The 15,775-nt window shown below is 55.2% G+C and overlaps 1 protein-coding gene across 4 annotated transcripts in view; it reads left to right on the top strand.

Moving 5' to 3' along the window:
• Positions 1-2,807: 2,807 nt before the first annotated feature.
• Positions 2,808-15,775, top strand: part of MAPKAPK3 (MAPK activated protein kinase 3) — a 28,483-nt gene continuing 15,515 nt past the window's right edge. For 2 of the 4 annotated variants that reach the window (XM_021686867.2, XM_021686866.2), the window contains exons 1-3: positions 2,808-2,947; positions 3,218-3,318; positions 3,420-3,494. In XM_021686867.2, the coding sequence (XP_021542542.1) occupies positions 3,270-3,318; positions 3,420-3,494 (124 nt within the window). In that variant the 5' untranslated portion in view covers positions 2,808-2,947; positions 3,218-3,269. Of the gene's footprint in view, positions 2,948-3,217; positions 3,495-15,775 lie in introns of all 4 variants that reach the window. The other 2 variants (XM_021686865.2, XM_021686864.1) reach the window with 2 other exon arrangements.

Genomic DNA, 15,775 nt, shown 5'->3' with positions numbered 1-15,775 from the left:
TGTGGCAAAGTCTGACACCACGAACCCACGCCTGCCCTAGCCCAGCTATCCCAAACAGTGAATTCTCCCATCAGTGTGCAAGTGGTTGCTGGAAAATGAGCAGCATTCTGAGTCTCTTGGGTTGAATGAACAGTTGCAAAACATCTGTCTATGATGGACCTACCTACATGGGAAATGTGTGCGCTTGTGTAAGAATTGGCATTGGTGGTGGAGACTGCAAAGGGACAGGCATCGCCATTGCTTACTTCTTATATTTCCCTATGGTTTGAATTTATTATAACAGGCAGGTTTTACTTATGCAATTAAAATTTGAATTAAAAAGAGATCAGTTTAAAAATATAATTATAGGGGTGCCTGGGTGGCTCAGTCAGTTAAGCGTCTGCCTTCGGCTCAGGTCTTGATCCCAGGGTCCTGGGATCAAGTCCCACGTCGAGCTCCCTGCTCAGTGGGGAGTCTCCTTCTCCCTCTACTCCTCCCCCCTGCTCGTGATCTCTTTGTCTCTCTCTCACGCTCTCTCAAATAAGTAAATAAAATCTTAAAAAAAAATACAGTTATAAAATGTTTAGAACAATTGTAATCTGATTCTATTTTTATTTTTTATTTTATTTTTTATTTTTTTAAAGATTTTATTTATTTGACAGAGAGACACAGCGAGAGAGGGAACACAAGCAGAGGGAGTGGGAGAGGGAGAAGCAGGCTTCCCGTTGAGCAGGGAGCCCGACGCGGGGCTCGATCCCAGGACCTGGAGATCATAACCTGAGCCGAAGGCAGACGCTTAACCATCTGAGCCACCCAGGCGCCCCGATCTGATTCTATTTTTAGAAAATAAGATAACAACCACAACATACACTGAGATAATTTGGCTGGGACAAGGAGCCAGCCCCCACCCTCAGCTGCCCAGCACTCTGCTTGTGACTGGGACCCTGCTTGTCCAGAATGAGATCTTGCTCAGCTTTGGTTTCACTTGGCCCAAACCAGTCACCTCCAGAGGCAGGATCCTTCTCCAGTCTCCAAGCTGTGAAAGCTTCCAGATCACAGTCTCTGAGATCTTGGATCAGGTTCTCAGGTGGGGCTCTGGGACTGAGGTTCTGGGTCCTGCTGGGCATAAATGTCTGTATGCGTGTGGTGCACGTGCAAGCCCATGTGTCTGGGCACATGTGCAAATCTGCGCTTGTGCATGTGTGTGCATCTGTGAACACGTGTAAGAGCATATTTGTACAAGTGGAGGTAGGAAGGGGGCAGGGAGGCACAGGAGAGGAGGGTATCGTTCAAGGGTGAGATCTGGGCCCTGGAGTTGTTCTTTGGGGGTTGGGATGGAGACCCTGCCATGAGAGCTACTGATCTCAGGCAGGTTGCTTGATCTCTCAGGGCGTGTCTGTCCTGTAGGCTATGTGGGGCGGGTACAGCCCTGCCTCCTTTGGTCCCAGTGAGGTCATGGAGTGCCCCGGTAGAACATCCACTCAGTGTCTGGTCCGAAAGAAGGGTTTAGTCAGTTGAGGCCATCATCAGGGTCTCTGCTTCACCAAACCCTGCTAGCTTGAAGGTTGTCTCAAGGAGACAGGGCAGAGCCCTGGACCCTTTCCTCTGGCTCTACGCCTGCACACACGGAGTACCAGCTCTCCTGGGAGTGCTGGTCTGAAGAGCCTTGGACCTGCAGCCCAGGAATCCACGTGCATCCACATGCGTGCGTGCGTGCATGCGTGTGTGTGTGTGTTTGTGTGTGTGTTGGCGTATGGGGAGGTGGGCGGGAGGCTATCTGGGCCCAATCCCAAAGCCAGAAGAAGTGCTCAGAGAACCGGTTGGGACTGAGGCCTCAGCGCCTGCAGTCCTACAAGTGGCCTGTAGATGGCAGAAGAGGCCCGCGCAGGGACCTTAACCCAAGCCTCTCCTTCCCAGTCCCAAGTGAACCACCACATTCCAGTCCCTCAGCCTGAGGGTTGAGGAGTGGGCGGGTTTGCAGGAGTAATGCAGATTTGTCACAGGAGAGAGCAACACCCCCTGTGGCTCTATACAAGTTGTTTCCTCTCCGGGGGCCTCAGTTTCCTCATCTGTGAAATAAGAGTTGTTTAACAGCCTGTGATGGGAAAACTGGGTCAAAATACCTAAGATAGTCCAAGATGGGCTCAGAATAGAGACCTAAAAGTGGAAGGGAACACCACATCGTTAATATAGAGTATATGGAGTGTCAGGAGGAGACTTTTTAAACAGGGCACCAAAAGCCCAAAGTATAAGATGAAAAGTTAATGGATCTGACAAAATGGGAATTTAGGATATCTGGTCTAAGGACGCTGTATCCCAAGGGAAAAAAATAAGCCACGGAATGAGCAGGAGAATGCACAGAAGGTGAGAGACACCTAGAGCCCCCAGGAATTGGAAAAAGGCGAATCACAACGAAATGCCATTTCACTTGGCCTGATGGCAAAAATTAAGACTTTAGGTAGGCCGGCGGTGGGCCACCACTAAGGAAGTCGCAAGCCTTACAAGCCTTGCTGGAGGGCCGTCTGCAGAGTGCAGGGAAAACGCCCGACTCAAGTGGCTTCCTGAGGCTCCGAGAGAAACTAGACTTCCTGCACTGTCACTTCCTAGGTCGCTGGTAAACTCCGGGGCTCACACCGCCCTAGCGGATGTCCCGAGCGCCTAGGTTTCCGCCCCCTTCGAGAAGCCACGCCCCCTATCTGTCCGGGCGCCCGGGCGGGGCCCGCTAGGGCCTCCCTCCCCGCGCGGTCCTGCCAGGACTCGCCTGGCCCTTTAAGGCTGACCGAGCCCGGCCCCAAGTCCAGGACTCACGGGGGATGGGGGGTGGGGGGTGGGGGAAGGGGAGCGGTCACGTGGGCCGCCGCCGGCACGACTCGGCTCTAGGAGCTCCCGCCCCGGGTTCCCGGGGCCCCGGTCCCTGTCCCTCGCCGGCGCCAGCCAGGTACCCTGCTGTCAGGGACGCTCTTGCCAGGTACGCCCTCATAGGGCTCCCTCCACCTCCTGCTCCCAGAACTCGCGGCCTCTCGGCGCCCAGTCCCTTCCCCTCTTGACAGGAGTCGGGCAGGACTCGCTAGTGCCGGGCTGCGCAACCACCGCCCCCCGCCTCCCGTCTGTACTCTCGGACAGTTCGCTTCCCGCTCCCGGCCCTGTCTGCTGCCCGCAGCCCAGCCAGGCTCAGGGGCTCAGGGCAGCGGTGTATTGGAAGAGTCTGAGCGGAACTCATTTTTCCCTTCTCCCCCAGGTGGCCCTGGACGCGCCAGGCTGGGGTCGACTCTGAGCGCCCCGCGGGGGCCATGGATGGCGAGACAGCAGAGGAGCAGGGGGGCAATGTGCCCCCGCAAGGTGCACCCTGCGGACCCGGCTCAGCCGGCGCTCCTGCCCTCGGGGGGCGGCGGGAGCCCAAGAAGTATGCAGTGACCGATGACTACCAGTTGTCCAAGCAGGTGCTGGGCCTGGGTGTGAATGGCAAGGTGCTGGAGTGCTTCCACAGGCGCACTGGGCAGAAATGTGCCCTGAAGGTCAGTGACCCCTCACTGCTCCGTGGGTGACCTAGAGGGCCCAACAGCAGAGGCCTGTGGGTGCAAGGTGTACCCAGGACCCCTGCTAAGCTTCTTATGATCAGTATCTCCTTTCATTCTTATACTCCCCTGTAAGGTCAGGCTCCTGGTACTCCTTGCTTTACAGATGGGGAAAACAAGGCTTAGCCTAGCTAAGCTCTCTCTCCCAGAGAGCAAGGGGGTGGAGTCAGTATGAGTAGAGTCTGTTGGACCCGGAAACAGGGAAGGAGTGGTTCCTGAGGCGGGTTATGGCTGGGCCTATGTGTTCCTGCCAAAGGGTGGGGGGTGCTCTCGCTCAGCTTGGTTGTTTCTTCCATGAGAAGCTCTTTTGACTGGAATGGATCTGAATTTCCCTCTACCTGAGGCTGAGTCCCCACCGAGGCTTGGGGTGGGGCTGCTTTCTCTCATGGCCCCTGACTGCCTGGGCTGGAGTGCTGGGTGGGAGCCTCTCAGGGCTGGCTGGTGGGCAAGGATGGTGTCCATCACACCTGTGAGCAAGAGGTTGCTGATGGGCTCCAGCTGAGTCACCGGCCCTATGTCGAAAAGGGCAGGTCCTGCTCCAATCCTGGCTCACCCTGGTTCCTGGGCAGAGGGCGGGCCAACCATCTATCTGTGTCACACCATAGGCTCCCTGGAGTTCAAGAGCTCAACTGATATAGGTGGAATCCAGGGAGTTCTGGGGGTGGCTGATCTAGCCACATAGTTCTGGCTTAAGTCATTTAGTTCTGGGTCCAGGACCCTGCCCCATACCCAGAATGCCTTGAATCTGTTGTTACTGGGAACTTCACTCAACTACAGTTTGTGCCAGTGGCCACCTGGATGGATAGATCATGACAAGGAAAGTTAGAATACAGCAAAGGATCTCATTTTACAGACATTGCAATTATGAGCTTGAGTGCAGAGTTCTGTGGATGTGGCTCTAATCTCTGGCCTGCATTTGCCAGCTCCGTGACCTTGGACTAGGTCCTGGACTCTGGAAATCAGGTTTCTGCCTCTGTTCAGGGGGAAAGATAAGGAGTTGATGTGAACTTGGAACGAGATGATGCCTGTAGAGTAGGCAGACCTGACGCAGGCCTGGAGAGGTTACGGGACTTATTTGGGCACAGTGTCTGCAAGTATCTGAGCAGGGACCTGGGTCCAACTCCCTGTGTCTTTCCTAGGGGCACGAGGGCTGATAGGATGTGTCTGGAGGAGGCTCAGGGCTGGGCTGGTGAGGCTGAATCTCAGGCACAGCTTCTTCACCTACTAACCCAGCAGTGGAATGGGGTTGGGGGGGCCTTCTCTGAGTCCTTCAGGAGAAAATGGCTCTTCTCAGCGGGGAGTCTCTACCCCTTCGCTCAGCACCATCTTAGCGCTCTCACCTATAGTGGGGTAAGGGGCAGTTTGGGTAGATAGACAAGGGGCCAAGTGAAGCCAGAGAGCCTCTTAATACCAAGGCTTTGCCCCTGTGAACCAGGGCTGAGCTCTGACCAGCCCCTGTGGTGTTCCAGATGCTGTGAGCAAGGCAGGGATGGAGTGGGAGGCCAGAGATCTTGGGCCCAGGCAGCACCAGCTTTAAGCAGGCCTGGGTCTAGGCCCTTCTCCACAGACGCTGTGTCTGACAAATGACTTGGGGGAACTTCTGACTGTATCAGTTTCTAAAACACCTCCTCTTGAATCTAGGGCCTCAGTGCTTTCTTTGTTCTAGACTGGGAACTAGGACAGGCCTAGAACAAATTCCCCTGCTATACCCCCTTAGGCTTTATGGGTGAGTGTGGCTAGGGCTACTGCCTTGGGACCTTCAGGAGCTGGCCCTAGGAGGACATGGATTAGATGTGGCTCCCACTCCAACACCTTTCTTGTCTTGCCCCCAGTCTCCCTCTGGTCTAGTGGGCGAGTCTGGAAGTCTCTACCATCTGGCAGGTCTTTACCATCTTCCAAGATGGCGCTAGCACCGCTTCTGAAACATCATACCAGTACTGTGCGTGGTGGCTCCAGCCTTGATGAGGAGAGTGGCATTTTTCTGCTTAGCTTCTGCTCCCTGTCGTCTCTGCCCTTCTTGGTAGTACAGGCCTAGGGCCCCGGCCTCTCTCCCTGCTTGTCCTCTTGGCCCTGTTGCTCAAGATGGCAGAGAGTGCTCAGCCTGAAGCCCGGAATGTAGCAGGCACTCGTAAAACAGGAAGAGTTGTGGTCAATGTCCCTGTAGCTGTTACTATTCCCTGGGGGCCCTGGAGGGAAGGCTCCTCCCCAGGGAGCTGAGCCTCTTCCCCTCAGCCCCTGACCACTGTTGTGGTCCATTTTGGCTTCGCTCCCACTCAGTGGCTCCTTCCCAAGGCCACTTCTGCTGCTGGTGCCGTCATTCCACTCTCCATTCCTGAGCACTTGCTGCAGTCCCCTTGGCAGGACCTAGAGGAGCCCCCTGCCTCCTACCGACATCTTGTGCCCCCTCCTAGGCCTCACTGATGAATTGGTACCCCTCAGTTTTACTCCTAGCTGGGCACAGCCTTGCATATCTGCCCCCCATCAGTCACCCCACCACATCCGAGACACAACCCCTCCATCCTTATCACATATATGAAAACTGTGACTTGGAGTCAGTGGTCAGAAATCATGTAGCTTGATTGGGATGACAGACTGTAGCAGAGGCCAGAGTCTCCTCCCCTCCCAACTTCCTGCCCAGCCCACTTGTGGTCCCCTGCCTCTTGGCAGGCAGGAGTGACCATGACACTTAGATAAGTAAGCACAATGCAAGGTTTTGAGAGGACAGAGGGGTTCTGCCTGTGGGGAAAGGGGAGTCTTCTTTCCTGCCCCTGTTCTCCGGGCTCTGGGGCTTGGGGCCCTCCTCTCTGACCACTGGAGTATTTCGGAGGCCCCTGGGGCTCCCCGTGCCCTCCTTTTCACTTCTTCATCGGACAGAGTGGAGTGGTGGGGTGCTGGAGCTGCAGGCCGGGGAGTTACCCACATGGCTCCCTGGGTGGGGCCGGCCCGTTGAAGCTGGTGCCGCAGAGCTGGATTTGAGGCTGGGTGTGGCTGCCAGGCGGGCCAGGTACTTTCTCATTTGGCAGCTGCCGCCCCCTCACCTCCCATCTCGGGACCGGTCAGATCAGCCTTGGCAGGGCCATCTGTTACCGAGTCAACCAATCAGGAAGCGGGTGGAGGGGCTGGTAGCCCTGTCCAACGGAGGCCCCCAGTAGGGGTTTCACTGTACCCAACCTCCTCCCCGGGCTGCCCCTCTCCTTGAAGGAAAGAATCGCTGGAGCTCGTGTGCTTCCGTGCCAGTGGAACCTTCGGAACTGTCAGGGGTGGGCAATTGGCTGTTTAAACAAAGATCCTAGGAAGGGCATCAAACCCTAAAGAATGCAAGTAGTGGGGTTTGGGGCAGAGGTCCGTTGTTTTGAGCTGCTTCACGCCTGCCCAGCTGGCCTTGCTCACAGGTTTAGAAGCTGTGCTCAAAGCCTACACCTCTGCTGGGGATCCCCTCTGCTGGGAGTACCAGAATCTTCCCATCCTATCCAGGAGCTGATGCCGTCTCTCCAGGCTTCAGGCCTTGGTGCTGTGGATTCTAATATTCTCATAGACGGTTAGCAGTTTTCCAGACTGTTCTGTCCAGCAGGCCCCGTTCCCAGTGCATGATACGTGTTCTCTTACCTAATTCCTGTGGTTCCCATTTTATGGGTAATGTCGCTGATATTCAGTAAGGTGAACGACTTGCCCACAATGCACAGGGGAAGAGTGGCAGGGCTGTGATGTGAGCCTATGCATTTTGATGCCAGAGTCTTCGCATTTAAGTCACCCCACACCTCATGCTAGTTTCTGGGGGGGTCTCTAAGACTTGGCCCCCAGAAGGGTGCTGGCATCCTTGGCTCCACTGGGAGCCCAAGTGGTGCTGTTCATAGTTGTCTCTCTCTCCTCAGCTCTCCTCACTGTGCAGGACTCTGCTTGTGAGGGGACCAGTGGTCCCACAGGCCAGCACACAAGGGCCATGATGGCTGTGGGGCTGTCTCAGAGAGGTTGTGTGGTTCATCTCAAGCCTGGTGAGTCTCAGACAAGCCCAGCCCAGCAGAGCCCAGCAGAGCCCAGACTGCCACAAGCAGGAAGTGAGGTTGGTGAGTGGGCGAGAAGAAACTGTGTCTGGGCTGGGCGAGCCAGGGGAGACTTCCTGGAAGAGACTGCCAGCTTTAATCCAGGCCTCTGGTCTGAGAAGGATGTGGACGACAGAGGAGGGCACAGGGTGTGTGTGACGGCATGCCTGATTTGCACCACTCAGCACCTGCTGCGGAGTACCACTTCCCCACTCCCAGCCGTGGGTCCTGGCAGGATGAGGCTGATCTCAGCGGGGCAGGTGTCCAGGCCCTGACAGACACTGCGAGCCGTAGAGGGACTGTGAGGGCTCTGTGGAAGGAGAGGCTTTTACATAGGGCCTTGAAAAAAGGTCAGCGACGCCCCCCCCCCCTTCATTCTCCCACAACTCAGATTCATACCGCGCCCCCAGGGACCTCTGTCTGTCTTTGGTGTCCTCTCTCACTAAGTGGGCAGAAATCCTCCCTCCTTCCCCCAGAGCTTTCTTTCCTAACATCGCCAGAACCCTCGTGGAGCACTGTTGCTTAGGGTGCTCTAGAGGCTCCTGGGTCACCTGAGCTGTCCTTTACTTCAGGCCGTGTGGGAAGGGCCTGGTCTCTGTGACAACAGAGGTCTGTTATGTCTCTGCTGAGGTTTGCACTTGGGGAAGCTATTTCCCTACTTGGATCCCTCATCTTTTTCTCCAAGGGCCTCCTTGGGATATCATCATGGAACACACCTGTGAGGGGGCAGCAGGTGGAGCACCTGGCTTTGCAGTCCCCTCACCTCCTTTGGTTCCAACCTGGTGACTGACTGGCTGCCGGGTGTCCAAAGGTGGTGGTCACCAGGCAAGAGTTGAAGACAGCGGCCATCCCTAGGTGTGGTAACAGTGTGCACCCAGCCCTCCTGCGTGTGTGGGTCCCCTGCTCTCGGGGCACTAAGAACATGGCTCCCATCGGCTCCTGTGTTTTTTCCAGGCGAATTTTGGTTCTGCTGGCCTTGCTCCTGTCTGTTTGAGATCTTATGTGTTCCCACGTGAGAGGCTGCCTGAGTGCATTTTGTTGGTGGCATGTTATTGGCCTTTATGAGGATTCCCTTGGGCTCATCGTGCACCTGGGGAAGCCAGCCCCTTGTGGGGTGAGAAAGTATAGTGTGAAAGGAATTTTGGGTCCTGGACTCCTCCCTACCCTCCCACCCTTTTAGAACTAAGTGGATTAGGCCCTGTGTAATTGTGAATAAAATCCTGCTGCTGGGAACCGTGGGGGTTTTGCTTAGAGCAGGAGAACAAGAGGAGACTGCTGTTTGGGGCAACAAGGAGCCTCAGGAGGCCTTTCCAGCACTGGACAGGCCAGAGACACTGAGAATATTGATTTTGCGTTTTTTTTTTTTTTTTTTTTGCGGGTTTTGTCTTAGGATTGCCTTTTTCTTTAGACTAGGGCTTTTGTCATTGCTGCTTACTCTTTGTGGCACTTTCTGTTCTTCTTAGCTCCTTGTTGCTTTCATTTCTTCTTTCCCCTCTCTGTTACCCTTGCTGTCACTTAGTTCCTCCCCTCTCTGGCCTTGCTACTCTCTGTCTCAGGAGTTTCAGGCTTAATGGGCCTCTTCTCTGCAGCTTGCAGGCCAAGGGCAGGCAGCGGACAGATGGGGGCTGGTTAGGTGCTGGGGATTCACGCGAGTCACCCTGAAGGGGTCACCCTGAAGTCTCCCCCCGACAGGGTAGGGTAGGGGTAGGACAGGAGGGAGGAGCATCTGTACCCATGCCACTCACAATGTCCCCTCCTTGCTGCTGGCCTTGACCAGGTGCTGGTGGCCTTGGCAGCCAGAGCAGTGGAGTCAGGAACATTTGGGCCAAGCTTGTAACCCGAGGAGTCCCCTGTGGAGTGTAGGAAGTCAGCGTCGGCGGGGGCCTCCACTGTTGGGTCTCCTTTTATGGCTCAATGGTCTGAGACTTATGCTCTGGACAACAGTGTGAGATTAGGAGCACTGTGACTCCCAAGGATTCTCTGGCTGAGGCTGAGGAGAGAAGGGGCTGGGGTCAGAGCCAGAGCCTCAGAGCCTCCTCTTAGTGGGAGGAACTTGTGGAGGGACTGGGAGGGCTTGGACATGAGGTGCAACCTCCCACTACTCTAGGGGACAAAACTGCATGTGAGCTGCCCTGCACTGGCCGGGACGAGCACCCCAGAGCACCTGACTCTCTAGCCTGCACTCTGCACCTGACCCCGTCACCTGTGACACTCGAGGCTATTTTCACGGGTGTGATGGGCCAGGGCCTGGACCTGCACACTCATCACCCCATTCCTAAGGGTTCAGCCTCTAACAAGGGACTCACAACTTGTTCTGTAGATGTTCCCCCAACATAAACAAGCCCCCTTCTCAGGGTGTGGCAGAGGGACAGGCAGGTAGCCTCCATGCTCTCTGGCAGGCAGTGGCACATGGGGCAGAGGTTGGGGGTGGAGGGTGGGGATAAGAGCACCCACTTATCCCTTGAGTGCTTCCTACATGCTGAACCTGGACACAGAAACATCTAAGAATGGGTGTATCACCCCCGTGTCACGGATGCAGAGGCTGAGATTCGAGAAGGTAAAGTAACTCACTCCAAGTCTCAGAGTAGGGACATGCCCTGGCTGGGCTGGAACCCCTGGCCTTTCTGGCGGCAAAGTTGTGGCTCTCAGCTATCTCTGGGGATCAGGAGCCAGACCTCTCTCCCAGGCCACAGCCTACCCATCTATAAGATGAGGGGCTGGGCGCTCTGCTTGACAAGAGCTCCCCTTCTAGCTGTGCAGACCTTTTTGGTGGGCAGTGATTGTGGGCATTGCTAGGGAAGCAGGCAGGTAAATAGTGGCAATAGACGGGCAGCGTGGAGACTGGCTAGAGGGAGCCCCAAGATGCCTCTCGTAAGCTAGCTGCTAAGTGGTGTTGCCAGGGGGACGGTCAGCTGTGTGACTCCGCCAGCAAGGTCTGTGTTCAGCTATGGACAGGAGCTCTGGGGTTATGACTTAGGTTGGAAGACCCCTTTCCACTGTACTCCATTGCCCAGTTAAAGCCTGTAGTCAGGCTGAGCCTGTCCCAGGGCGCATCTTTACCCTAGGAAGGCATGAGAGAGTGGGGATGAATCACTGTTGCCTGTTCCTATGGCAGGAGCATCCCTCAGTGTGGCCAGGCCACTACCCTGGCCTCTCCGAGGACGTCCCTTTCCTCATGGCTACGGCTCCATGGCATGATCAAAGACCAGGACATTTTCCCAGGAGTTGGAACCCTCAGAGCCTTCTAGCAGAAGAGGAGCAAGAGAGGGAGAGCGACCAGGGGCCAGTGGAGGTTGGACGCTCCTCTGGGAGGAGCCTGAGTGAGGCCATGGCGGCCTGTGCTCACCCAAGCCTGTGTGGGGAGCTGCAGGGACGTGGATGAAGCCAAGGGAAATGGGAGAGATGCTAGCAGATATGATGTTGGCTGTTGGCTTCAGAAAGAGCAGGTCTGAGGGGTGGGGAGTCAGAAGGTTCCCTAGGGTCTCGGCACTATGCCTCTGGGAGTAGTCCGGTCTGTCTCCCCTCTTCCCCCGAGCACACACATTTATTCCTTTGTTATCTTTGTGACACCTCCTCCAGGGCACAGAGACCAGCCGTCACTCTTCTCAGAGCTAGAGGGTGCTGGGTCTCCTGTCTCTACGGCCAGCCCGGGGCGTGGCCTGCTGGGTGCCTCAGCAGGGGTCCCCTGGGCATGGCCTCACTTGCCCTGGTCACCCCCTGCTTAGGGAAGGTGGCCACTGCCCTCTGTAGCCCCACTGGCTATGTGGGCATCCCTGTGGCAGAGCTGGCCCCTTGGGAGCACAGACTGTGGCTGGGGTGGGGCTCTCTTCACGAGGAGGGACCATTAAAGGGACCTTACTTCTGAGATGAGAATAAAACACTTGCGTTTGCTGAAATTTTCCACTCTTAGGCTGAAAATGTCCTATTTTTACACTGTCATAGGAGAAATAGAACTAGGGTAATGTTTCACCGATAACATAGCTGATTTTGACAGAAAAATGCTTTTTTCCCCTAAGAAGTTTTTTTTTTTTTTTTTTTTTTTTTTTCCCCTAAAAATGTTAAAAGGAGGATAATAGAACCTGGACCCTCTGAGGAGGCACTCCGCGGCCTCACAAGGCACCTGAGTGGCCTCTCCTCAAACCCCCTCTCAGAAGTCTCTGGGTGGGGTGCTGGGATCCGGTACCTGCCTCAGGCAGAGGGAATTCTGGTCCTGCCACTTACTCCTGGTGTAATCTCTGAGAGAGAGAGAGAGAGAGAGGATGTTGTAGCTCTCTCTGGGCCTCTTTTCCCTCCTGTGAAGTAGATGCTGATAGTCACAGACCTGCCTGTCCTGTCCCCATTGCCATGTGTGAGGAGACTGCACATCCATTTCCATAGATGGGGAGCGGGAGCTCAGAGAGGTTAAGGGATTGGCCCAGAGTCACCACACATTTTGCAGAAAGGGACATTGCTCAAAAGGATGCATGGGGGCAGTTGAGGCGTATAAAGGTGGCTGCCGCCTGAGAGAGTGAAGTTGTGCCCCTCCCCTAGTCTGCCATGCTGAGAGCTGGGCTGGTTCCCTGGCTGGGGTCCCCAGGTCTCCACCTTGCTCCCTCACCTGACCCTTGGCCCCCTCCCCTGAGGTCAGCCATCTCATCCTCTCCCCACCCTGGAGAGTCTGTCCCTTCCTCACTGGGCCTTTCACAGCAAAGCAGGGTCCATAGACTCTTGATTCTTAGTCCATTTTTGCAAAGCCATGTCCAGTCCTGCCCCTCTCAGGGTTTGAGACCATTTCCTGTGACCTGCTGGTTTGCAGGGGGTCTGTCTCCCCTTGATCCAGAGGCTGCATCTGGATTTCCCCAAGTTCTGCAGGTGAAGAGTATGGGGCCACTTCAGGGCAGACCCAGGAGAATCCTGTAGCCAAGCAAACCTCAAGGCCCATTTCCACTCAGTATGTACTTGGCACTGTGCTAATCTGAGCTCTCTCTGTGTTCTCATTCCGTCCTCATGGCCACCAGGGAACATGCGTACTGTCACTATTCCCATTTTCCAGTTGGGACCAGTGAGGCTCAGAGAGGTTGAATGGCCTGCTCAAAGCTAGAGGCAAGTGGAAGATGGCAGTCCATGTCTGCCCTGGAGTCCCGTGCCCACAGCTGGTCCTTCATAGTACATGGTCTCCGGCCGGGGGCACGGGGACCCCTGGGCCTGCCCCAGCTAGCACTATGTTCCTGCTGTCCCTCTCCCTCCCTGCCTTGGAGCCCAGCTCAACTCCCTCTTTCTGGAAGCATTCTTCCCCTCTCCCACGTGTCTCCAGCCATCTCCCTCCCCAGACCTGGCACTTCTGCCTTTGTTTCCCGGTCATCTGTGGCTGGTGGGAAACAGGTAAACCAAGGCCATCAAAATTTAGCAAATTGAAGGAGTCTTGTGTTCCTGAGACTTAACCATTTCCAGATGTGTGTTGGATCTCCTGTAGGCTCGGAGCCTCAGCCATTCTCTCCTCTTCTGGGACTGTGGTGGGAGGCACCCAGCCTATCAGCGGTCCTACCCTCCCTCCTGCGCTCCACCCCCTGCCATCAGGTGCTCTGGCCTTGGCCTGGAAGGGGGTTGTTTGGGGGCTCCTCTTCTTCCTGGGCTCCCTCGGCTGGGCTTCCCCGTCTTGTCTGCTCTGCCAGGTTCTGGCTCTAGAAAGAAAAGAAGAGGGAAAGAAGGAGCCAGGACCAGTTCCCTAGGGCTTACATCCTCATCAAGCACTCTGATTGGCAGTAAATCATCCATAGACCCCCAAATCCTTGGGGACAGAGTGCCCACGGCTGCATTCCCAGCCCCAGTCTGGGCCTAGCCCTCAGGCAGGGCCAGTAAACATTGGCAGAAGTTGGGGAGGGATCTATAAAACGGGCAGGCCTCCCTAGGCATGAGGGATGAATCTTGGTTCCCAAAAGACTCCCGGGTGCAGAGGTGGCCATGTGTGAGCCGTGAGACCCCGAGAAGCCACAAAATCTCCCTGAGCCTCAGTCTCCTGGGCCACTGTTATAATAGCCACCAAGTGGCAGAGCCTCGTCTAGATCCCGAGGTGTGGGGCCAAACCCCACACGCAAAAGGAGCAAAGCAGCTATCGGCGTGGTCCCCACTGCCTAGAAGCCAACAGATGGGTTCAAGTCCTGACTCTCACTGCCCCGGTGTGTGACTTTGGACAAGCCACTTAACCTCTTGGAGTCGTAGTTTCCCCACAGTTAAAAGGATGATACTGGCTCTTCTCAGAATATGGTGAGCACTGAATGAGGTGGTGTCTGTGATCAGATGCCGTGGCCAACACACCACTGGCCGAGAACCAGGGAGAGATAGCTGTCATGAAGGGGCGGCTAAAACGGATCTGACGCTCTCAGTCCCTGAGCACCCAGCTGGGGCCTGGGCATTCGGGGTCGGTGGTATCATGTGAGCTGACCTCCCTGGAACTTAGCCTCTGAGGAGGAGAGGTGAATGGACAGGGCAAGCCGGAGGCCAGGATACGGCCAGAACTTAATGAAGTGAGGTCTGATCCGGCACGAGGCCAGCTAATACATAGCTGCAAAATTGGTTCCATTAGCTCCTTTAATGAGCTACAAAAGCTGGGGAAGTGAGTGTGTGTGAGAATAGTGGCACATGTCGGAGGCTCTCATTCGAAACTGTGGTGAAAAAGTTAGACTTGACACGGTCAGCAGCTCTCCAAACAGCACTGGCGCCCGCGGATGGGGTGGGGTCGGTGGGGGGCAGGGGCACGGCCCTGGCTTTAAAAGGAGACACTGAGGTGGCTCAGTTGGTTGGGCGACTGCCTTCAGCTCAGGTCATGATCCCAGGGTCCTGGGATCGAGTCCCGCATCGGGCTCCCTGCTCAGCGGGGAGTCTGCTTCTCCCGCTCACGCTCTCTCTCTCTCAAATAAATAAATAAAATCTTAAAAAAAAAAAAAAAAAAAGAGGTGACTACTGTTAAAAAAAATAAAAATAAAAATAAAAGGAGACACTGAGGCCAGAAGGCCTGAATCCTGGACTTGAGGTCAATCTATACCGTCCCATCCCTGAGGCTGTGGCCTCGGCTCTGAGTGGACAGAGCAGCTCGTGAGGATCAGGGGCCGGCCAGGGGCCAGCCAGGGGCCAGCCAGGGGCCAGGGTGAAGTGTGTTGGAACCCCTCACTGGTGCTAGCCGCACAAGGCAGGAGTGGTCTCAACAGCTGGCTATAAAATGAATTTAGCTTCTCCAGTGGTGTGTCTCTCATAAAAGCAGAGCTCTGTCTAATGGGAAAAATAATCCTAAATAATCAGAACTGGGAGCCCGAAGGGACCTTAGACATGGCTGAGTTGAATGCTCTTGTCAAGGAGGGAGCGTGGTAGGTTCAAAGTGCTTTTTCTTACCTATGACCTCTCTCTGGAGAATAGAGGTTTCCCACAACGAACAAAATGGGAGTTGAAGACCTGTATTTTCCTATACCATTCCATTCAGTTCTGCTGCCCGAGTGTTTGGCGTTGAATGGGCGCACCACGATGCAATCGATAGCCCAGAAATGCAGCTCTTCAGTGTTCTGGTCTGCCCTTGCCTGAGGCTGGGATGAGGCCCCCAAGTGGGAGAAGGGGTGTCGTGGGGGGACATACCAGTCCTTCCGCCTCTCTCTTCTCTGTACTCTGGCACAGGACAAAGCTGGAATCCCCAGAAAGTAGAGGGTCTGGCGATGTTACCTCGGGCTGCCGGTGGTCGTGCCAGGCTACCATGCCACGTGCCGGCCTCAATTTTTAGGAGGGAATCTGTATCAGATAAGTTCATGCGAATCCTTCTGTATCTTGCAAAATTATTATTGAAGGTGTTGTCGGAATGTTATACTTTCCCCTCATGTAAGGTCTGATGTTAAATCCCTTTAAGAATTTGGTCTTGAGGGGCTCCTGGGTGGCTCAGCCGGTTAAGTGGTTACGCATCTGCCTTGGGCTCAGGTCACGATCCCAGGGTGCTGGGATCGAGTTCCGCATCCGGCTCCTTGCTCAGGGGGGAGCCTGCTTCTCCCTCTCTCTCTGCCGTCCCCCAACCCCCCCCGCCCCCACCGCTTGTGTTTTCTCTCTCAAATAAATAAGTAAATAAATAAATAAAATCTTAAAAAAAAAGAATTTGGTCTTGGAAAAAGTTCAATGAATGTCTGTGCTTCTCTTCATGGGGTGATAAAAGCAGCAGAACCTATCTGG

This window comes from Neomonachus schauinslandi, chromosome 1 (assembly GCF_002201575.2).
Source record: "Neomonachus schauinslandi chromosome 1, ASM220157v2, whole genome shotgun sequence".
NCBI lineage: Eukaryota > Metazoa > Chordata > Mammalia > Carnivora > Phocidae > Neomonachus > Neomonachus schauinslandi.
Note: the sequence above shows the minus strand (reverse complement) of the source record. Positions and strands in the feature narration are given on the sequence as shown.